At 42.0% G+C, this 24,971-nt stretch overlaps 1 protein-coding gene and 1 pseudogene across 4 annotated transcripts in view; both read left to right on the plus strand.

The window, feature by feature from the left end:
- The window catches only part of LOC100135938 (extracellular matrix protein 1), a 21,071-nt gene extending 12,920 nt beyond the window's left edge, over positions 1-8,151 (plus strand). For 2 of the 4 annotated variants that reach the window (XM_021588832.3, XM_021588840.3), the window contains 4 exons: positions 314-596; positions 679-899; positions 7,143-7,230; positions 7,464-8,151. In XM_021588832.3, coding sequence (XP_021444507.3) covers positions 314-596; positions 679-899; positions 7,143-7,230; positions 7,464-7,652 — 781 coding nt within the window. In that variant the 3' untranslated portion in view covers positions 7,653-8,151. The remainder of the gene's footprint in view (positions 1-313; positions 597-678; positions 900-7,142; positions 7,231-7,463) is intronic. The other 2 variants (XM_090223468.1, XM_090223471.1) reach the window with 1 other exon arrangement.
- LOC149984429 (nuclear receptor ROR-gamma-like) lies at positions 7,806-24,485 on the plus strand (annotated as a pseudogene).
- The last annotated feature ends 486 nt before the right edge of the window (positions 24,486-24,971 follow it).

The following is a 24,971-nucleotide window of genomic DNA, read 5'->3' on the forward strand; positions in this document are numbered from 1 at the left end:
CTGAAATAGACTACATTTTCTTCATATCATGTTTTTTTTAAACCTGTCTAAAATAAATAATGGATTTATTGTGATGGTGTAGACTATATTAAATGGATCTATTAGACGTCTTAAAATGTAGATGTTCCAAAGGTCTGCATCAGTGGCTTGTAAGCTGTGTGTGGAAGCCAGGAGATGCTAAACGTGTTGATGTTAATTAACTTCAATTACCATGAGACTGGCAGTCATTTGCATGACAATCACAGGTTGACAAAATGTCATGACCGCCATAGCCCTGGCAACTAATGACATGTATTGTGTCCTTTCCTCCCAGGTCCCAGCCTGGTCCATGTGCTGTCAGAGGAGAGAAGCACAAGAGCCCCCAAGCTACTCCCAGAGACTCTGACATCAGCTTCCCCCCTGGACGCCCCACTTTCGACAACATCGGATTGGTCTGCTGCCTACACAACAGCCGACCCCTCTCCACCACCAAGTGCCTGCCACGTACAGGCTTTGGCTGGCTGGCCCGCCAATCAAAGGCCATGAACCGCCTGGAGAGAGGGTTCAACCACTGCTGTAAGGGACTGGAGAACGTGCTACCCTGTGCTGAGGGAAAGGTAAGGAGTGTGTGTGTGTGTGTACAGTTCGAGTGTTGATCAATTCAAGTGTTTACAGAACATCTCTCCACCTCTCTCTTAGTGGCGTGAGGTGCTTGACAGGTTCTGTGAGGAAGAGCAGAAGGAGAGGCCTCACAACTCCTCCTGTTGTGATGTGGGAGAAGGTGAGGACAGGTATACCTGTTTCTCCTCCCTCGCCCCTCATCCAGACTATGAACAAAAGCTTGACTCTGCCTCTGCCTCTGACGCACCACAGACCCACAACCTTGGACACATCTGTGAAACATACAAGATCATCAAGAAGTAAGGGTTTGTTTAGGTTTATTGTGTGTGTGTGTGTGTGTGTGTGTTTAATTGTACCTTTTTCCTCCTCAGTCACATTTTTATCCTGCCCAGAACGATTGTTTATCTTTCTGGGTGACAGAACCAGACCTTTCAGAAAGGGTACATTTCACTGTAGTAGATGGTGACTGTAGCTATGTTTCAAACTGACTTGTAGTACTTTTTTGTAGTGCACACAAAATGTATTTTTTTCTTCATTTTCCTGAATAAAAATCTAAAGATCTGTAACGGTTTTCTTGAGTTGATGGAGAGGCGGACGAATACGCAGCGTGGTTACTATTCATGGTTCTTTAATAAAGCAACTACACATGAACAAACTAACAAAACAAGAAACGTGAAAAACCAAACCAGCCCTATCTGGTGCAAACACAGAGACAGGAACAATCACCCACAAAACCCAACACCAAACAGGCTACCTAAATATGGTTCCCAATCAGAGACAATGACTAACACCTGCCTCTGATTGAGAACCATATCAGGCCAAACACAGAAACAGACAAACTACACACACAACATAGAATGCCCACTCAGATCACACCCTGACCAAACAAAACATAGAAGCATACAAAGCAAACTATGGTCAGGGTGTGACAAGATCAGTGTGTTTCCATCATATTTCCAACTTTCCTGATAGATTTGTCACAGAAACGGTTGTTATAAATAGTAAATGTGCCAACTCTGGTCTTGGCACATTCGCTCTAGCCAACAGCTAGCAGATACAGTGTGGGTAAGCTAGTCTACATGATGAGATTTATTATGGATAACAGCCACCAGTATTTACATTTTTTAAATGGCAGTCAAGCATCAATCATCATGTCACCAGAATAAAACCTTCGATATTTACTGGAAAGGAGCATCACTGTGCATCTTCACCACCCTGTGAAATTCATCATAACTTGTGTTATGGGTGTAAGATGGCACAGTGATGCCATCTGTTGGTAAATGTTCATTACTGCAACTCTTGTGTTTTACCGGGGTGCTTGAGATACCCGGATGGGTTGTGACGTACTGAACAAGACTGGTTACTCGCATCAATGCCTCTGTCTCGTCATTTAGCATTCAAACATGGTGTCAGAGTCGGATAACTAACCATGCTTTCCGCAAATTAGAGTCACCTGCTCTGGTTTACAAACAAATGCTTATTTGTGTAAAATTTCGCCCGGAATTGGCCTTAAGCTAGAGTGAGTTTGCTAGTTAGCTTCAGTGTTGTTAGCACCGGTTAGACATGGCAGCGAACATTCCCCCTCCCGCAGTTATTAAGTTCAGTGGGGATTGGAGCACGAACTGGGATACGTTTAGAGGTGAATGGGAGGACTATGCGCTAGCAACGGGACTTCTGGAAAAGGAAGATGAGGTAGTGGCTGCCACTTTGAGGACTATAATGGGAACTGAATGCCGACACGTATACAAACACAACCTGAACCTAACAGCAGCACAGCAAGGTAACGCTATAGCTATTCTTGATGCTCTTGAACATTACTTTACGCCAGCAAAGAACGTCATCTACGAGCGTTATGTTTTCGGTCGTTGCAAACAGGAGGACGGGGAGTCCATTGACAGCTTTGTCACTAGGTTAAGGGAAAAGGCAGCTACATGTGACTATGGTGCTTTAAGAGATGAACTGATCAGAGATACGATTGTGCTTGGCTTAACGGATGAGGGCACCCGCAGACGTTTGCTGAGAGAACGTGACCTGACGCTGGCCTTGGCAGTGGAGACATGCCGTGCAGCAGAGCTTACTGATATACGGATGAGGTCCATGGAGCTAGAAAGGCAACATACGGACAATGTAAATGCTACATTCAGGCAGCCAGTAAAGAAATTCCCCTTTGCCACAGCTAATGCTAATACTACAGCCAACTCTGCAGTAGACAACCCCAATCAATACATGCCGATATTGTGGCATTTCTCATGGATGAGGAAAAGAACACTGCCCAGCCTATGGAAAAATATGCAAATCCTGTGGTACAGCTAATCACTTCGCAAGGGTCTGCATGAAAAGCATGAGAAAGGAGGGTAAAGTGCACTCCATGGAAACAAACACAGATGAAGGGAACGACAGCACAGAGGATGTATATGCTAGCGAGTGCATAGGGGCAGTGAGGGCAAAAGGACAAAAGTGGTTTGTCACTCTGCTACTTAATAATAAACCACAGCAATGCCAGCTAGATTCAGGGGCCACATGCAACGTTATGAGCCTTAAAGACAAAAGGAGGCTCGCGCCCAGAGACAAACTCACACAGAGTAGCACCAAGCTGAAACTGTATTCAGGCCAGTTCATGACCTCTTTAGGCCTGTTTGTGACAGAGTGTGTTTTACGTGGCCAGAAATACACCCTTGAGTTTGAAATAGTTGAGGCTAGTCAACAGCCATTACTGTCAGGTTCTACATACGAGCGCCTTGGACTTATTAACTTCACCATCCCAGCTGATCTTAACATTATAGACAAAGTCCAGGCTGGGCCCCTGAGCAAGGAGACACTCCTAAGCAAGTACCATGATGTCTTCAACGCACCGGTCGAGTCAGTTCCTGGGGAAGTCCACTTTGAGTTGGACGCAGAAATCCAGCCTGTCCAGTGTGCACCCCGCAATGTACCAGTGGCCATGAAAGCAGCTACGAAGGCTCAGCTTGACAAATACGAAGCAGATGGCCACATCATATCCGTCACCGAGCCTACGGACTGGATAAGTAATATGGTTATCGTCAAGAAACCAGACAAGCTGCGGATATGCATTGATCCTAAACACCTCAACCGGGCTCTGCGACGTTCACATTACATTATGCCCACGTTGGAGGATGTTCTTTACAAGCTCCCAAAGGCCAGAGTCTTCACGCTCGTGGATGCCAGAGATGCCTTTCTGCAGTGCAAGCTCGACGAGCCCAGCAGCTACATGACCACCTTTTGGACACCCTGGGGCAGGAAGAGGTGGTTGAAGCTTCCGTTTGGTGTCTCCGTGGCTCCAGAGGTGTATCAGCGGAAACAGCATGAGCTGTTGATGGGACTTAGTGGCGTGGAACCCATAGCAGATGACATTCTCGTAGTGGGCTGTGGGGACAGTGATGAGGAGGCAGAATGTGACCATGACGCCAAGCTGCTGGCCCTGATGGTCAGATGCAGACAGGTCAAGCTAAGGCTAAGCATAAAAAAGCTTCAGTTTAAAGTGCCAGAGGTCCGCTTTCATGGGCACATCTTGTCCTCCACCGGATTGAAGGCGGATCCTGAAAAAGTGAAGGCTGTCTTGGAAATGCCCCACCCATCTGACGTGAAGGGAGTGCAGCGCTTCGTCGGATTCGTCACCTACCTGGCCAAATTCCTACCGCGGCTCTCTGAAGTGTGTGAGCCACTGAGGAGGCTCATGGACAAGGACACCATCTGGCATTGGCTCCCAAAACATGACGCAGCGGTGAGGGAAATAAAACAACTGGTCACCCAGACACCTGTACTGCGATACTACAATGTGTCAAAACCTGTCACGATTCAGAGTGACTCAAGCCAGTATGGACTTGGCTGTTGCCTCATGCAGGAGGGCCAGCCTGTGGCATTCGCCTCTAGGGCACTCACCCCAACAGAGCAGAACTATGCCCAGATAGAGAAGGAGTGCCTCAGCATTGTGTTTGCATGCCAACGCTTCCACCACTACCTGTACGGGCGCGACAATATTACCGCAGAGACCGATCACAAGCCCCTTATTGCTATATTCAGCAAGCCTCTCCTGAATGCCCCAAAACGACTGCAGAGCATGCTACTGGCCCTACAAAACTACAACCTCAAGGTGGTGTATAAGCCAGGGCCAGAGATGTATGTGAGTGACACGCTCAGCAGGGCTACTGCATCAGGCACTCACACACGCTCCATGCATGAACAACACGCAGTGTGCAGCTTGCAAACAGAGCAAGTGGATGTTGAACACATCAACCAGGCTGACTACCTTAATGTTACGGACCAGCGCTTTATACAAATCAGACAGCACACAGACAGGGACGGGCAACTCCAGGCATTGAGGTCTGTGATTCTGATGGGCTGGCCCGACTGCAGGGATGAAACTGCTTTAGCCGTCAGAGAATATTGGCCAATCAAAGAGGAGCTCAGTGTTCAAAACGGAGTGATATTCAAGAGTCAGAGAGTCGTTATTCCCCGGTCTCTGCGCCCTGAGATGTTGGCACGCGTGCACTCAAGTCACATAGGAGGTGAGGCCTGTTACAGACAAGCACGTGACACACTGTATTGGCCAGGAATGCAGAGTGAAATTAAAGACTATGTCAGTAAATGCACAATCTGCAATGAATATGCCATTGAGCAACAGAGAGAGACGATGATGTCCCACGAGCTACCGATGCGCCCCTGGCAGATAGTAAGTCTAGATCTCTTCCAGCACAGTGGCAAAGACTTTCTGCTGGTAGTCGATCATTACTCAGACTTTTGGGAGATCGACCTCCTCCCCGACCTCTCAGCAGAGACAACGATCAAACGCTGCAAGGCTCAGTTTGCCCGCTATGGCCAGCCAGATAGGGTAATTTCAGACAATGGACCCCAATTCTCAGGAGTTGAGTTCCGAAAATTTGCTGCAGGATGGGAATTCGAGCACGTCACTTCATCACCACGACACCCAAAAGCTAATGGGAAGGCAGAGTCCGCAGTAAAAATCGCAAAGAACCTCTGCAAAAAGGCTCTGCGAGAGGGCAAAGATGCCTGGAAAGCAATCCTGCAGTGGCGCAATACCCCGACAGAAGGCATGGACAGCAGCCCGGCACAGCGCCTCATGGCACGGCGCTTAAAAGCAGCTCTGCCAGTAGCCAGCACTCTCCTGGAGCCATGTGTGGTGACAGACGTGCTGGTGAAGCTACGTCACAGAAGACAGGTCTCCAAGTTCATCTACGACAAATCAGCAAAAGACTTACCTGAGCTCAGGGTGGGTGAAACGGTGCGAATGAAGCCACTACCAGGGGACCGGACAGGCCTCTGGAGACTCGGATCCTGTGTACAGAAAGTGGCACCACGCTCCTACTTGGTCGAAGTGAATGGATCACTGTACCGTCGTAACAGGGTTGACCTTCGGATTGCTGAGCCAGCACCTACTCAGAACCCTGATGGTCAAAGGGGTCGCATGACAAAAGACAGAACCCCAGCAAGTCACATGGGGCCTGAGGCACTGGGCGAAGAGCCAGGGGATCACAGGTCGGCCGCTCCCTCACCCATCAATTCTCCCCTTAGACATTCAGGTGACACGCCTGTGCGGGAACCCGCAGTCCTCGCAGACAAGCCCCCTGTCTTTTCACGATGCGGGCGTCTGTCCCAGCCACCAAAAAGACTTAATCTGTAGGTTTCCCATCAGGGATTGTTGACAGAGATAAAAGTGAAGAGAATATCAAAATGTGTTGTTGTTCTGGAAAAAAAAAAAAAAAAAATACTAAACTGTTCATGTTGGAAATTGTTACTAGGTTTGTTTTGTTAGTGAATTGACACCTCCTGTCCTATTTTATTAAAGGGAAGATGTTATGGGTGTAAGATGGCACAGTGATGCCATCTGTTGGTAAATGTTCATTACTGCAACTCTTGTGTTTTACCGGGGTGCTTGAGATACCCGGATGGGTTGTGATGTACTGAACAAGACTGGTTACTCGCATCAATGCCTCTGTCTCGTCATTTAGCATTCAAACAACTTGTTTAATCTGTAGCCTAATAAACTGCATAGTTTCCTGAGTCGTAGTGGAAGGACCACACACCATATTATCGAGTGACTGCAAGTTTACGTGGATATGATGGTTATTATATCAATAGTTGCGCATAAAGGAATTTCCACCGCCATTTCTCACATAACTCATTTTAAAAATAAAAAGATCCCAGCATGTCAAACGAACAAATTATCTGTCAGTATTTATACAATTTTACAAAAAAATCCTGTTTCCATTCCAGTTGTTGTGGTTTTATTTGATACGGTACGACCTTACTCGTAATAAAACTGTGGATGGAAATGTGGTTAATGACATTAAAATTCCAGATTTGCATTGCATCAAAAAACATTACCAAAAGTTTAAAAACAATAGTATACAATAACTTTCACAAGTATCTTATTACAGCAGCTAGTTTGATCCAGGGGCATTTGTACATATCTGTCTAACAAAGCCCTTTGACTGATTTGGTTTGATTATCGAGTAAAACAAAGATGTAGTTTACTGAGATGATCTTGCAATCTGCTCTCTCAGCTTCCCTGTGGCTCTCCCTGTCCAGAACTTAGTGGACCAATGCTGCTCCCTGCCAGCAGACCAGAGAACTGCATGTGTTCAGATACAGGTGAGTTCGACACTTAATAATGCAGGTTCACTCAGACAACCCCATATCTCATATTAACCAGGTTGTCCCATTGGGATAAAATGAACATGATTGGCCATCAAGTGTCTACAGGATCTTAGACTGAGAGTTAAGTTAGTTATAAACAATATTTATTTTATATTGTAGCTCTTTGCATGTTGCAGGCTTTTTGATATTGTTGTTTTCATAACTTCTCTCTTTGACTGTGAACCCAGCTAGTGATGCTGTCGCAGACACGCTGTCTTGAGGGGAAGCCCTCCTCTTCCTCTGTCTTGCAGAAGTCCTGCCCTTCATCCTCCTTCTCCCAGGACTCCCCTATGTGCCTCTCCAGACTGCTCATGAATGCCATCACCAAGGCAACCAAGTCCCCACACCTCAGAAAGAGGAAATTCCTCCTCACCTGATTTTGGTTTTACTCTGATGGCAGTGGGCCAATCCGAATTAGCGGTCAGGGCATTTCTGCAGTAGTCACTAGATAACCATGCCAGAAAGGATACAATTGGCTAATACAGAAGAACTGTTGAGCAAGTGCATGATTTAGTCAAACAGGAGTTAGGATGTGGGTAAGAGTAAGCAGAATTTATAGTTAGAAAGTTCCATTTATTCCATATTGTCTAGCATGGCCAGATGACAACCAATTAATGTATGGTATCCGAGTGCACATAATATTTCAGTATTACTGTCAGTGTCTGTCATTAAGAGGGTGTTATAATGTTAGAACACCTGGAGAGCTGATATGAATATAAAAAAGAAGTGGTAATTCAAATGGTGATTTGTTTCGTAAAGCAGATATGTTTCAGAATTGTTAGTTGTATTTTTCATATAGCTCCAGAACTGCTAGTCCAGTTGTCCTGTTCTATTTCTAACATTTGAAATAAATCTTTATAGAATATGTCTTAATCATTTTGGAGTGAAGCACTGCCAGTTATTGTAATTTGTCATTCATTATCTGACACATGAACAACATTGAAATGATTATTTGAATAAACTGAAATGTTGATGGAAGTGGACTTTATGTTATAGTGACTGTGTGACTGACATGTATCCACTAAGTTAGTGTAGTAGAACTTGCATTAATAGAGACAGACAGGGTCCTCACTAGCTGTCACAGCCACAGAGTTTAGCCCAAAGCCTGGCAGATGGCGATATTGAGTGGTTTCATCTCACCGTCCAAAGGCATTGTATGAAGCCGGTTATATACACTTGTATCCCCGGTGGACCGGTTCTTACATGAAACATTCTCCATTCAGGCTGCAAAGGCATCGATTTCCTCCGTAATTTAATTTAATTGCGAGAAGGTAGAAAAAAAACGGAGAAACTGCTTTCTTTATGAAACACTATTTTCCACCACCATGCCAAAGTGGCTAAGAATGTTAGTCCCAGATGTTGCATATTGCGTTCAGCCAATCAGGTTGCAGAAGTCTGTATACCTTACCCCAGTGACCCTGGGTCAGGACAGGAGAGTCTTCTCCACCTTTCTAAGCCTGTCATCGTACAGGCTCTTATCAGCTTGACTATGGTGTTTGTTACAGTTGATCTTTCCTTGGTACTGTAGTAGCTAGCCAGTTTGAGTCAGGTCATGAGAATAGACTGGTCTGTTTTGGTCCAACAATAACAAGCCTGATTGCTTTATGGGGATCTAAGTCTGAATACAGGACTGCGAACTAAGCCAATGAACACACACATACAAATGATACAGGGTGTTCTCACTATATACAGTACCAGTCAAAAGTTTGGACACACCTATTGATTCAAGGGGTTTTCTTTATTTTGACTCTTTCTACATTGTAGAATAATAGTGAAGACATCAAAACTATGAAATAAGACACTATGAAATAATGTAGTAACCAACAAAGTGTTAAACAAATATATTTTATATTTGAGATTCTTCAAAGTAGCCACCCTTTGCCTTGATGACAGCTTTGCACACTCTTGGCATTCTCTCAACCAGCTTCATGAGGAATGCTTTTACAACAGTCTTGAAGGAGTTCCCACATATGCTGAGCACTTGTTGACTACAAATCATCCCAAACCATCTCAAATGGGTTGAGGTCGGCTGATTATGGAGGCTAGGTCATCTGATGCAGCACTGATGCAGCACTCTCCTTCTAGCCCTTACACAGCCTGGAGGTGTGTTTTGGGTCATTGTCCTGTTGAAAAACAAATGATAGTCCCACTAAGTACAAACCAGATGTGATGGCGTATCACTGCAGAATGCTGTGGTAGCCATATTGGTTAACTGTGCCTTGAATTCTAAATAAATCACAGACAGTGTCACCAGCAAAGCACCATCACACCTCATCCTCCATGCTTCACGGTGGGAACTACACATGTGGAGATGATCTGTTCACCTACTCTGCGTCTCACAAAGACACGCCAGTTGGAACCAAAAATCTAAAATGTGGACTCATCAGACCTAAGGACAGATTTCCACTGGTCTAATGTCTTTTGCTATTTTTTCTTGGCCCAAGCAACTCTCTTCTTCTTATTGGTGTCCTTTAGTTGTGGTTTCTTTGCAGCAATTAGACCATAAAGGCCTGATTCACGCAGTCTCCTCTGAACAGTTGATAGGCAAGATGACGCCTGACAGATAGGGCAGTTCTGCTTCTAGTTCCCAAGCAACTTTGCAGTATTTTGCTTTTTGTGTGTTATTTCTTACATCTATTAGCCCAGGAAATGTTTGTGTTATTACATACAGCTGGAAATAACTTTTGGATATCAGAGCGACGGTAACTCACCAGCATTACCACCGGGAATACGACTTTCCCAAATTGTATCCTTTGTTCCTACCCCAAGGGGAATTTAACTGATTCCAGAGGCTGATCCAAAACACCGCCGGCGGAGAAGAGGTGTTCGAAGTGGACTTCTAGTCCGACTAAGGAGGCGCACACACCATCCACTGCTTCCTAGTGTATTACTTGCTAATGTTCGTTTTCTGGATAATAAATTAGACACGCTCAGTTCGAGAATCTCCTTCCAGAGAGACATCAGGGATTGTAACATACTCTGTTTCACTGAAACATGGCTGTCTCGGGATATACTGTCTTTGTCCATACAGCCAGCTGGGTTCTCAATACACTGTACAGACAGGAATAAAGAACTCTCTGGGAAGAAGCAAGGTGGGGTTGTATGTTTCATGATTAACTACTCATGGTGTGATTATGATAACACACAAAAACTCAAGTCCTTTTGTTCACCCAACCTAGAATATCTCACAATCAAATGTTCGTATTACCTCCCAAGAGAATTCTTTGGTTATAGTCACAGCCGTTTATGTTCCCCCTCAAGCCAATACCACGATGGCCCTCAAAGAACTTCACTGGACTTTATGCGAACTGGAAACTACATATCCTGAGGCTGCATTTATTATAGCTGAGGACTTCAACAAAGCAAATTTGAGGAAAGATCTGTGGTGATAAATCATCAGGAGTCATCACCTGCGAGGGCTGCAAGGTGAGACTGCAGCACTACACACCTAATTTCACTCTGACCAAGCAGACATAACTAACCGTGTGGTCAGATGACATATTTCCAGGGATTTCATTGGTTATTTCAATGGTCCTCTCTCCCCCTCAGGGTTTTTTCCGGCGTAGCCAGCTGCCGTCCGTGTCCTACTCCTGTTCCAGACAGAGTAACTGTCCTATAGACAGAGCCAGCCGCAACCGCTGCCAGAGCTGCCGACTGCAGAAGTGTGTGACCCAGGGCATGAGCCGGGATGGTGAGACACCCATGCACACATACAAAAAAGATGTCTCCTGGTAAAATAAAGGTTGAATAAATACACACTTTTCAGATCAGGACAGTGGATCACCGTCTACAGATCATAAATTGTAACGCAGCAGATGACTCCTTTCTTGTCTCTAGTATGGGTGAATGGTATGTCCAAAACTTTAACATCAAACAATGAACACTGGGACAATATATTTAAAATGCTGGGAATGATGAGAGATGGAATATGGAAAATGTATAAAGACATTATAACGAAAACATGAGGAGTTTTAACACCAGGTTTACATCCTTTACGTGGTGTAGAAAATATCAAGGATGGAGAGAATGTTTTTGTGATGATAGGATTGTGATTTTACTTCTCTAATGAGATCATAGTGATTAGGATACTTTGCCTCTTTACAAGCCACACCCCAGGGAGCCCAGAGAGTGTGTCAGCATGATGAAAACTCACCCATTTTTATTTAAAAAAAAAGGGGTGGATCAGCTTAATATTGGAAAGATTGTTGCTTCCATCAATGTAATTGTCTGCATGATTTCCAATCCCCCATATATTTTGGGGGGTAAATATATATTACCATATACATACACATATGCATACATGTACACATATATACATACACATACCTATATAGACACATATACTTTTTTTTTTGAAGATACCTTTATTATTCCGCAAACCCTACCACCCTTCCCCCAATTGGAGTAAACTAATAAACAATAATGCTTTGGCTTCTACCTTCTACAGTTTATACATCTTATACAAAGTTTACAATAGTTATATTTAGTTTGTTTTTAGTCCTTCCTCTTTTTCTGATGTCCATCCAGTTTGATTTCTATTTCTAACTCTGCTATTTCACAACATTCCTGAACCTATATACATTTTACAGACCCCGTAAGTTTCACATTGGTTATCTTGTTATTAGTCCAATCCTTCAGCTCCATTCAAGCCCTCCCATCTCCCATCTATCTCTCAACACCATCCATTTTGGATTTTTATTTGCCATATATTTTTCAACTGTGCTGTGATGCTTGACATAAGTACTGAACCTTTCTATTATCATAGCTTCTACATATTGTAAATTAAAAGTAAAAATGTTTGCTAAAATAATGATTATATTATTGATTGATTGACTATTGCTTTTCAAATCACACAGTATTGCTATCTGCAGCGTTAGTTCTAGGCAAATGTTACAATTCTTCAGCCATTCCTAGACCTGTGACCAAAAACGAGCAACATATGGACAATAACCAAATAAATTATCTAATGACTCTGCCTCCTCACAGCAGAGCTGGGAAGATTGTGTCCCCCATATACATAACATTATTTTGGTTGCAAGAATTTTGTATAGAAATTTAAATTGAAAAAAAGTTTTGAATCCGGCGTTGTTTTGCGTATCAATTCATAAACCATGTGCCATGGAATGGGTATATCGAAAATCTCTTCCCAACTATTTTGCAATTTAAATGTCACAGCTGTCAGTTTTTTGGTCCCCAAATGAAATTGGTATATGTTTTTATTTATCACACTTTTATTTAACCATTTATGTTCTTCAATACAGGGCCGACATACAAGTTCCTTTTCCCCCTTCTACTTCCCTCTTCCATTTTTGTGGTAATGCTGCAATTAGTTGGTGGTAATTTTGGGTAGAGCAGACATTTCCATATGTCTGTGTTAGCTGCATGTGTGACATAACTCCACCAGTCCTATTTATGATATCATTCACTAAAATTATACCTTTTGAAAAAAAATATTCGAAAAAATATGTTTTTTATCAATAAGTATATTTGAGTTTAACCACCGTATTTGTTGTATTATTTGTTCTGTCTTTTCAGGTGAATTTAACTGAAATTGCAACCAACTTTCTAAGGCTTGTTTAAAAAATAAAGATATTTTGGAGAAGATTTCCTTTTCAAACAACCGAAAGTGAGCAGGTGTAATCTGAATAAAGGGGAAAAGGCCCTTCCTGAACATAGGATGAGACATTCGTACCAATTTACTAGAGAACCAGTTTGGATTTAAGTGTAACTTTTGTATGACTGATGCCTTTAGTGAGAGGTCTAATGCTTTAATATTTAATAATTTCTGCCCTCCGAATTCATAGTCGTTACATAAATAGACCCTTTTAATTTTGTCTGGCTTGCCATTCCAAATAAAATTGAATATTTTTTGTTCATAAAATTAAAAAGGTCACTAGGTGTACACAAAACCATAAGCAAATAGGTCAACTGTGATATGACTAAAGAGTTAATCAGGGTGCTTTTTCCACAAATAGACAGGTATTTTCCTTTCCATGGTAGCAAGATTGTATCTATTTTTTGCGAACTTTCTATAAAAATGTATTGGAGTGAGATCATTTCTTTCTTTTGGGATTTGTATACCGATATGTCCAAATCTCCGATAGAAAAAGTCTCTAGATCCTCTATGAGGCCGTGGAGAGATTCTAATTGTGGTTTTAAAAGAAAACATGATTCATCAACATACATCAACATGAATGACACCTTAGTTTTTAAGCCACGGATTTCTAATCTCTTAATATTATTGTTTGATCTAATTTTAACAGCTAACATTTCGATGGCAATAATAAATAGATATGCCGATAGTGGGCAATCTTGTTTTACTCCTCTAGATACTAAATAATGGCTACATCTCAGAAAGTTTTAAACTATTTTACACCTAGGGATACTATACATAACTTTAACCCATTTTATAAGAGATTCTCCTAAATTGAAATATTCTAGGCATTTATATATAAACTCCAGTCGAACTTTATCAAAAGTCTTTTCAAAATCAGCTATGAAAACCAGGCATGGTGTTCCCGATATTTCATCGTATTCTATTATTTCCAATACTTCTTCGTCTTATATTATCTCCAATGTATCGTCCATGTAAAAAACCTGTCTGATTAGGATGAATAATATCTGACAATACTTTTTAAATTCTATGCGCCAAGTATTATGTTAGGATTTTTGCATCACAACACTGAAGTGTAAGAGGTCTCCAATTTTTTAAATGAACTTTATCTTTATATATACCACTTGGGTCCTGTTTCAATAATAATGATATCAGACCTTCTTTTTGCGTGTCTGATAATCTACCATTTATATAGGAGTGGTTAAAACATGCTAATAATGGTCCTCTGAGTACATCAAGTTTTGTATACTTCCACTGGTATGCCATCCAGCCATGGAGTTTTCCCATCCTTAAAGGCTTTAATTGCATCAAGAAGTTCCTCCTCCATAATTTGGCCTTCACATGAGTCTTTCTGTACAGATGTTCATTTTACATTATTATTACGAAAAATATCCATAAAATTAGTTTCAGTTAGTGGAGATGGAGGAGACTGAAACGAAAACATATTCTTAAAGTACATTACTTCCTCTTTCAAAATATAATTCGGTGAATCATGCGTGACTCCATCATTTGTAACAAGTTTCAATAAAAAAAATTGTAGCATTTCTATATTGAAGATTGAAAAAGTATTTGGTGCCTTTTCCCCCATATTCCATCCAGTTCGCTTTATTTTTTATAATATATTACACTGGATCTTTCTTGAATAAGTTCCTCAATTTCTTTTTGTTTTTCCTCTAACTTATTCTGTGCCTCTATAGTACCGTTTTTATTGCTATCTAACTGTACTGTTAGTCCTTCAATTTCCTTTGTTAATATGGACTCTTTTGATCTAAACAACTTTTGTTTTATAGATGAATACTGAATTGCATGGCCTCTAAAGGCACATTTAAAAGTGTCCCATACAATAAGGAGATCTGCTGTACCTATGTTATGTCTGAAATTCAGTTTTAAATTATTCTGTCCTACTTCTAAACAATTTATGATCTAGTAGGCTTTGATTAAATTTCCAATATCCTCGCCCACGTGTAAATTCGGTACGAGTAATATATAGGGCAATTATGTGATGATCGACCGCATTCTGTCCCCTATCAACACTTTTTCAACTTTTGGTGCCAGAGAGAATGGTATAAGAAAGTAGTCAAGGCGACTAGCTTGATTAAGCCTCCGCAAAGTATATCTCACTAGGTCAGGGTATTTAAGTCTCCATATATCCACTACTTCCAATATATCCATGACATTCATGATTTCCTTAAGTGCCTGAGGGTGATAGTTTGTAGTGTGATTTTCTTTCCGGTCCCATAGAGATATTTAAGACCGTATTAAAATCTCCCACCATAATAATATAGTCTAGTGTTGCTTGTCTTGATCAATTCTTATATATATTTTCAAAGAAACTTGGATCATCATTATTTGGACCATATAGGTTAATAAGCCATATCTGTTTATTGTCCATTATCGTATTTAAAATAATCCTTCCATCCTTGATGATCTGTTTGGACAATTTGCACATTTGGATCAACATTACTGTTAATTAAAACCATCACCCCTTTTGAATTTCTTTGCCTATGGGAGAAATATATTTCCCCCCAGTCCTTTTTCCACAAAACTTCATCTAAAATTGTTGAATGAGTTTCCTGTAAATAATAGATATTATATTCCTTCTCTTTTAGCCAGGCAACTACTGATCATCTGCTAAGCCTTTACAGTTGTAACTGGCTATACTTATTTCACCACTTACTATAATGAGACACAACTTTCAATTATATTTATCAAAATATATGTTTGTAAATGTACCATTAAAAAATAACATGATGATTGAGTGTCTATATAGCTGTACCATGATATTTGTATTGCTACTAAGTAAACCTCCAATTGGTCCTCACTATTCCACCCGTTAAAAGCCCTCCTCATCCCGAGGTGTGTTGTCATCCCAATGCCCGACAGACGACCCCCGACCCCCCTTATCCCATAGCCCTGAAAAGACTGGGATCCATCCTTCGAAAAGAGCACACAGTGACATTTACAGAACAGAAGTAGATCAACCGCCAAATGCATTTCCATTGCCCTCACCTCGATTTGCATTATATACAGCAATCATAAAAAATATATATATTAAAACGAATCCTGTTTCTTAATTTCCACAATTAGCTATTCATATTTGTAGTAATGTAGGCAATTTATGCAAAGGATTTTACCTCTCACCAGTCTCGCCATTACCAAAATTACATTATTGCAAGCAATTATTATATTAGCAAACAATTATTGCGAATCATCCTATATTGTCCCTAACATCTTTACTCCTTCGCAACAGTTGTGGGATATGCACACACACTCAACCCTTTCCCCCCACACAACCATAGGCTCACATTCTCAACAGTTGTGGGGTATGCACACACACACACTCAACCCTTTCCCCCCACACAACCATAGGCTCACATTCTCAACAGTTGTGGGGTATGCACACACACACACGCAACCCTTTCCCCCCACACAACCATAGACTCACATTCTCAACAGTTGTGGGGTATGCACACACACACACTCAACCCTTTCCCCCCACACAACCATAGACTCACATTCTCAACAGTTGTGGGATATGCACACACACACACTCAACCCTTTCCCCCCACACAACCATAGACTCACATTCTCAACAGTTGTGGGATATGCACACACACACACTCAACCCTTTCCCCCCACACAACCATAGACTCACATTCTCAACAGTTGCACCATCTCAGAGCCCAACTCAAGAAAGGTCTTGATTTATGAATGCGTATACAGTTGCAGCTGTATCAGAAGGCCTGATAAAACTGTGCAAAAAAAAAATCAAATGTACACCTTTTCCCTGAAACACCCACAACACGGTCCCCCGTATTGACCATATTCCCAAGCATCTCCATGCAGTCAGACTTTAGATTTTGTGCCACCAGGGCCACAATAATATACCCCCTCTCTGAATGTCCGAGTGTGACCCCCTCCCCATGGGTTACTGCAGCTAGTGTTGCCAGCACTGCCACTACCTGGGTGGGGGCACCCCACCGGAATCCCCACCGGCTAGGTACAAGGTCGTCAAGGTTCTCATTAGCAGCTTTGAGAATTTCCTTGTATAGTATGCTGTCCCTTTAGGGGGCTTTGGCTTTGCAGGACCAACCCTGCCAAGCAGGCTCAGAATCTTGAGGGGGCAGTGCTGCTCTTGGTCTCTGACCGCATTTTGGCTGCATACAGACCGCTTATAGCAGGCACATAAAACAGATAGGGACTTCTCCATAGTATCTGGGTCATTTAGGTGGGTGTCATTCAGGTGGGTATCTAAGGTATAGGGTTGTGGACTGTTCCATCTTATAGGATCATAAATAAATAAATTAGATATATAATTTATTTAAACAATTTAGTTCTCCATGATAGGACAAAAAATATAATAAATGTATAATTTAATTTAAAACACTGTTCCTCCATGATAGGACAATAAATAAATAAATACGATGTATAATTCATTATAAAAAGTATATCCATCATCTGAACAACATTTGTAAAGCTCTCTCACAACCCCTGCTCACAGCAATACATTGGTTCTGGGATATGCAACCATTTCCTTTCTCACTCAACACCACACTTTACCAAACATTAAAAAACACACACCACACCATCCACACATACTGTGCCTTTTGTTTACTGAGTTTTTATCTTCACTATGTTGAATTAGTGCTTTTGTGTTCCAATTAGTTATATCAAATCAAATCAAATTTTATTTGTCACATACACATGGTTAGCAGATGTTAATGCGAGTGTAGCGAAATGCTTGTGCTTCTAGTTCCGACAATGCAGTAATAACCAACAAGTAATCTAACTAACAATTCCAAAACTACTGTCTTGTACACAGTGTAAGGGGATAAAGAATATGTACATAAAGCTATATGAATGAGTGATGGTACAGAGCGGCATAGGCAAGATACAGTAGATGGTATCGAGTACAGTATATACATATGAGATGAGTATGTAAACAAAGTGGCATAGTTAAAGTGGCTAGTGATACATGTATTACATAAATATGCAGTAGATGATATAGAGTACAGTATATACGTATACATATGAGATGAATAATGTAGGGTATGTAAACATTTCTGTATATTTGAAGATATACAGTATTATTACAATTCATAACCGGGCTAGAATGATTTCATTATTTTCCTCATCTATAAGAACTTTGTCATTTTTAAAATATCAATGGAGTAGTCTTTGTGTCTCTGAACAACTGGTTATCAATATATAGTTTATTGACAACGAGAGCTACTCGTTTCCCTTTTAATCTATTTTCCTTGAAAATTGGATACAGAACTTTACGCCGTTCTGCAATTTCCTTCGGGAACTGGTCATTCATGACCATTTTTGTCCCAGCAAGTCTTTTACCCATTATGTTATCTTTAAATGAAGCAAATTTGGCGTTCATACATCTGCCCTCTCTGCCCGAAGCGGTGTACACGTTCCAGTTGGATTTTATCGATAGCTTCACGTGGAATCTGAAGCGCTGCAAGGAGGAACTCTCTAACTACAGATTCAGGAACTTCTCCTTCTTTCTCTTGGATACCTGTAAGTACCAGATTCTCTCTCGTGGATCTAGTCTGTATGTCAAGTAAGGCTTCTCTCAGAACGGTGTTCTCCTTTTTAAGTTCATTCACTTCGGTTTCAATCTGATTGACTGTCACTTTTAACTTATTTGTTTCCTTCTCCAATGTCGCAGCTTTTTCATCACTCATCTCGAGGCTTGCCTTCAACTCTTTTATATCCTTACTGACTAATTCAAGTATACCCAGTTTGTCACTTATTGATTTTAACAGATCGGTTTCGACCTTTACCATTCCCGGTGGTGAAAATATTAAATCGTCTGTGTCTGTAGAAGAGTCACGTTTTCGTTTTGAAATCGGTTCCCCTGTCTTCCTCTCCGTCATGTTTGGGTGTTGCTTGTTTTCGTAATATTTGTCGATAAATGTCTCTAGTCTTAAGATTTGCTTTGTATTATTAACTAGATTGAAGGTTATCACCCACCAGATTGTGTAGTGCTAATATTTAGTCTAACTTGCCGATATTAAGTATTCCGTTTTTATCTTGATAACTAATTTTAAACTAATTTTATCTACATAACTACGTTCAACCCGTCATTACCTGTCTCAGTCCCGCCCTCTCCCTTTTTACCAAAAGGTAGAATAGATGATTAAGAATGAACATATCAGACTAAACTGACCACAAACTGCAGCAAGGTCTACATTAGTCACAAACCTGAAACGCAACAGGAGGTTGTCGAAGACAAAGGAATTGAGTAGCTGTCCTAAGTACTGTGTCGAAGAAAGTGAATTTAAGTAAGACCATCCTGTTACTCTCTTCAAATCATCATCACCTACACTGCTCTCATCCCCACTCTGGGGATCATCAACATGGCTAAGTTCTCAGAAGACCACTCTTCCAGAACGAGTGCAAGTAAACAGACATGAAAGAAGAAGGACATTGTGACCTCTTATGGACAATCAGAGACTTACACCCAAGAACAAAGGAGAAGGCCATCCAAAGAATAAGGCTAATTCTTACCCTTCTCACAATGCGGAACTCATTCCACCAAGGCCTGGGCCCAACAGAGATCACTGACGAGACCTTCAACACGTAAATACATGCATTACTTCTTACCTAAAAGAGAGGCAGTTCGGGGCAAGGTATTAGGGTTACTATGAGCGTAGTTCCCAAATGTATCCAAGTGGTGCTTCTCTTTCCCTCTCGCATTCTCTTTCTCTTTAACTCTCCATCTTGTGTAACAAGTGTCATATTGTGTTAGTCCGCTAGGGACCTGTTGTCCCCGTATAAATGTTCCAATCAATAACCTATACCGTGTGTGTATCCTGTGTTATCATTTAGTTTGTTAGTAAATAAATAATCAAATAAATATGTGTGGTACGGAATTATTAGTAAGACTCGGGTTTGTGCAGATTCACGAGGTCTGCTACGTTCAAAATGAGACTGATATGAGGAAATTATATATATATATATATATATATATATATATATATGTATATATTCTTGAGTTAATTCGGATTAATTCAATTTAATTTGAGTTAATTCGGGAGACGGTAACTCGGTAAACGACTTATCCCGTGGTGCCCCAAATTCCTAATGAGTTAATTGTTACATTAATTTTAATTTAATCCAGTAACAATTAAACATAGTAGGTAATTATTCGATAAATAACAGTCATCACATTAATGAGAGTCACGTCAAGATACTTTGTATGAGGGTAATTCAACTCAACTCCATCACCATCTGTTTTTGTTTCCCCAGCGACGAAGTTTGGTCGGATGTTGAAACGTGAGCGGTACTCTCTGCGTGCCGAGGTGGAGAGACACCGTCAGCAGCAGCAGCATCTCCAGGCAGAGGCCCCGCCCTGCCCTACCCCAGCAAGGCATGCCATGACCGGTCACCCCACCTGCTCCAGGCCCCGGCTTCGGCCTACTCCTTCCCTGGAGAGCCAGAGCTGCCACCCTATACAACAGATGTGCTCCCCTACCTGGTGTGCTCCCCAGGCGAGTCCCAGGCTCCAGGTCTGGCCTACCACGGCTCCTGTGTGTCTACTGGCAGTGGGCACTTAGACGAAAGAGGTAAGGGAGTGGACACATACACACACTCGAAACACAATCTCACTAGCACTGTTTAATATCTGTTACCCCTTCCTCCTTCTCACTCCCTCTTCTTCATGGTTCGACACCTGTCAGCCATCTCCTGACCAGACGATAGGGATGGGAATTAGATCGTATGACCCAGAAGCCCCCTACTGCCCTTACCCCCCCCCCCCCCCCCCTCTGCTACGCATAGACAAGCTGTGTGACAGTATCGGGCAGTCCTATAGGGACACCAGTCAGAAGACAAAGTACAGTGAGACACAGGTTTTATCTTGGGCATATGAAACGTAGTGGGGATACAGAGGGTGAGGGGCAACAGAAGACGAACAGCAGAGGGACTAAGGATTTTAGAGATGGGGAAATGGCAGATAAAATAGGGGGAATGTTTACAGGACTCCACCCAGAGGGGCAGGTCCCGAGTGGAAAGCCATACCCTCTGCCCGAGCCGATAGTTGGGAGCAGGGGTCCAGTGGCAATCCGCTTGTCGAAGATACCTGAATTTGGTCTTCAAAACAGCGGCCCGGGCTCTCTTCCAGGTACGGCGAAAGCGGCAGATGAACATCTGGGCAGAGGGTATGCTGACTTCTTCTTCTTACTCAGGGAGGAGCGGGGCTGATATCCCAAGGAACACTCAAAGGGCAAGAGACCAGCGGCCGAGCAGGGAAAGGTGTTACGGGCGTATTCCACCCACACAAGTTGCTGGCTCCAGGTGGTGGGGTTGGCGGAATCGAGGCAACGAAGGGGGAGAGAGAAAGAGGGAGGGAGGGAAGGAGGGGAGGTCTCCAGGTCCTGATTGGCTCGTTCTGACTGGCCGTTAGATTGGGGGTGGAAACCAGAGGACAGGCTGGCTGATGACCCAATGAGGGTGCAGAAGGCCTTCCAGAACCGGGACAAGAACTAGGTACCATAAGGCATTGCTGTAACTCTGCGTGTCTTCCAATGGTGGCTCTGTTGTGAGACTACATTGTGGAGCTGGTCTGGGTCTGCTGGGTCATTCATGGGCAGTTCGTACTGTAATGACTCAGGATGTGACCCAGATGCAGACACAGGAGGCGGATAGTACAGTTTTCAATAATTTCTTATAACACGGGGCAAATGGTAGGTCGAGGACAGGCATAGGTTCGTAATCAGGTCAGAGTCAGGCAGGCAGAATGGTTAGAACCGGAAAAACTAGGAAACAAACACTTGAAAAACAGGAAAACGGGAAAGCACGCAGGTAAGACAAGACAAACTGGCAACAGACAAACAGAGGACACAGGTATAAATACACAGGGGATAATGGGGAAGATGGGCGACACCTGGAGGGGGGTGGAGACAAGCACAAAGACAGGTGAAACTGATCAGGGTGTGACACTCTCGCCCCCCCCCCCCCCTCTCCCCCTCCCTCTTTCCCTCTCCCCCTCTCCCTTTCTCCCTCTCTAGTCAGTAGTTGAGATGTACCAGCACTGTGCGGTACAGTACGTGGTGGAGTTCGCTAAAAGCATCCCAGGGTTCCGTGGGCTCAGACAGAACGACCAGACACCCTGCTCAAGACTATTGAGCCAAACCCACCTGTCAATCACTACTTACTCTCCTATCCTCTCTCAATAAAAGTATTTCCGTAAGAAGTGCACATTGCCATTATTAAACATTCTTGACCCTCTCTCTCTTTGAAATCAAACAATGACTGAGGTTAAAGTGCAAATGGTCAGCTTAAATTTTAGGGTACATACCACCCTCATTTTAGGGGACCAAAATGATTGGGACAAATTCATTTATATGTGTATTAAAATAGCAAAAAGTTAAGTATTTGGTCCCATATTCATAGCACGCAATGATTACATCAAGCTTGTGACTCAAAACATTTATTGGATGCATTTGCTGTTTGTTTTGGTTGTGTTTCAGATTATTTTGTGCCCAATAGAAATTAATGGTAAATGATGCTTTGTGTCATTTTGGAGTCACTTTTATTGTAAAGAATAGAATATGTTTGCTAACACTTCTACGTTAATGTGGAGGCTGTATGATATTTGTGTGTCTAACCTTCTGAACTTTAACTTCAAATACAAACTTTTGGAGTATAGAGACAAAATATATTTTTTAATCCTTCACTGTCCCATTAATTACGGAGGACAAGATCTCATATTAACTTTTTTATTTTATTTTATTTATTTTACCTTTATTTAACCAGGTAGGCAAGTTGAGAACAAGTTCTCATTTACAATTGCGACCTGGCCAAGATAAAGCAAAGCAGTTCGACAGATACAACAACACAGAGTTACACATGGAGTAAAACAAACATACAGTCAATAATAAAGTATAAACAAGTCTATATACAATGTGAGCAAATGAGGTGAGAAGGGAGGTAAAGGCAAAAAAAAAAAAAAAGGCCTTGGTGGCAAGGTAAATACAATATAGCAAGTAAAACACTGGAATGGTAGTTTTGCAATGGAAGAATGTGCAAAGTAGAAATAAAAATAATGGGGTGCAAAGGAGCAAAATAAATAAATAAATTAAATACAGTTGGGAAAGAGGTAGTTGATAGGGCTAAATTATAGGTGGGCTATGTACAGGTGCAGTTGGTGCTTAAAGCTAGTGAGGGAGATAAGTGTTTCCAGTTTCAGAGATTTTTGTAGTTCGTTCCAGTCATTGGCAGCAGAGAACTGGAAAGAGAGGCGGCCAAAGAAAGAATTGGTTTTGGGGGTGACTAGAGAGATATACCTGCTGGAGCGTGTGCTACAGGTGGGAGATGCTATGGTGACCAGCGAGCTGAGAACACTTTGCCAATTGGTTCCTAGTCTTAGTGATGCTAACTCTGCTAACTGTGTTGTTCCAGGCTGTGGTGATCTGATGGTGGCGGTGTTTGACTTCGCTCACAGAATGTGTGCCCTGAGACTGACTGAGCAGCAGATGGCTCTCTTCAGCTCACTGGTGCTCTTTAACCCAGGTAAGACACACAAATGCACACACATTCTGTAAAATGATACTGCAGATAATCTTAGTACAATAAAGTTATAGATCAGAAAAGCATTCAAGTTTGAGGGAGTAGTGAGTGGAGAGTGTTTACTAGTGGTGTAAAGTACTTAAAGTAAAAATACTAAGTAGTTTTTTGGGGGTGTCTGTACTTTACTTTACTATTTATATTTTTGCCAACTTTTACTTTTACTTCACTACATTCCTAAAGAAAAATAATGTACTTTTTACTCCATACATTTTCCCTGATACCCAAAAGTACTCGTTACATTTCGATTGGAAAATGTTCCAATTCACACACTTATCAAGAGAAAATCTCTGGTCGTCCATATTGCCACTGATCTGGCGGACTCACTAAACACAAATGCTTCGTTTGTAAATTATGTCTGAGTGTTGGAGTGTGCCCCTGGCTAGCTGTAAATGATGTTTTTATGTTGCCATCTGGTTTGCTTAATATAAGGACATTGAAATGGTTTATTCTTTTACTTTTGATGCTTAAGAACATTTGAGCAGTTCCACTTACTTTTTACACTTTAGTATATTTCAAACCAAATACTTTTGGACTTTTACTCAAGAAGTATTTTACTGGGTGACTTTCACTTTTACGTGAGTCATTTTCTGTTAAGGTATCTTTACTTTTACTGAAGTATGACATTTGAGTACTTTTTCCACCACTGGTGTTTACCCTCTATGACTTCACTGGATACAACGTGTAGAACTCTGTGGGTCTAACCCCAAGAAGTTCTGTAAAATGGTTAAAGACCTGAAGAACAAACCCCCTCACAGCTGCCCATGTCCCTTAATGTTGATGATGTGGTTGTTGCTGACAAGAAGCACATGGCTGAGCTCTTTAATCACCACTTCATTAAGTCAGGATTCCTATTTGACTCAGCCACGCCTCCCTGCCCGTCCAACGTTTTCTCATCTCCCACCCCTTCTAATGCGACTGTCCTCGATGCCTCTCACTCTTTTCCCTCTGCCCCGCTACAAAGTTTGTCTCTGCAGGCATTCACGGAGTCCAAGGTGCTAAAGGAGCTCCTTAAACTTGACCCTGCCTTCAAAGCCTATCTCCAACATTTAAAATCTGTCTCTTCTTTCTGGGGAGGTTCCCATTGCTTGGAAGGCAGCCACGGTTCATCCTTTATTTCAAGGGGAGATCAAGCTGATCCTAACTGTTATCCTAACTGTTATTCTTTAAACGTGCTTTCCTCGCCATCTTAAATGAGCATGCCCCATTCATTTTGAACCAGGAACAGATATAGCCCTTAGTTCACTCCAGACCTGACTGCCCTTGACCAGCACAAAAACTTCCTGTGGCGTACTGCATTAGTATCGAATAGCCCCCACAGTATGCAGCTTTTCAGGGCAGTTAGGAAAGCAAAGGCTAGCTTTTTGAAACAGAAATTTGCATCCTGTAGCACCAACTCCAAAAAGTTCTGGTACACTGTAAAGTCCATGGAGAATAAGAGCACCTCCTGCCAGCTGCCCACTGCACTGAGGCTAGGAAACACTGTCACCACTGATAAATC

The sequence above is a fragment of the Oncorhynchus mykiss genome, chromosome 3 (assembly GCF_057628025.1).
Source record: "Oncorhynchus mykiss isolate SJ-2025 chromosome 3, ASM5762802v1, whole genome shotgun sequence".
Classification (NCBI taxonomy): Eukaryota; Metazoa; Chordata; class Actinopteri; order Salmoniformes; family Salmonidae; genus Oncorhynchus; species Oncorhynchus mykiss.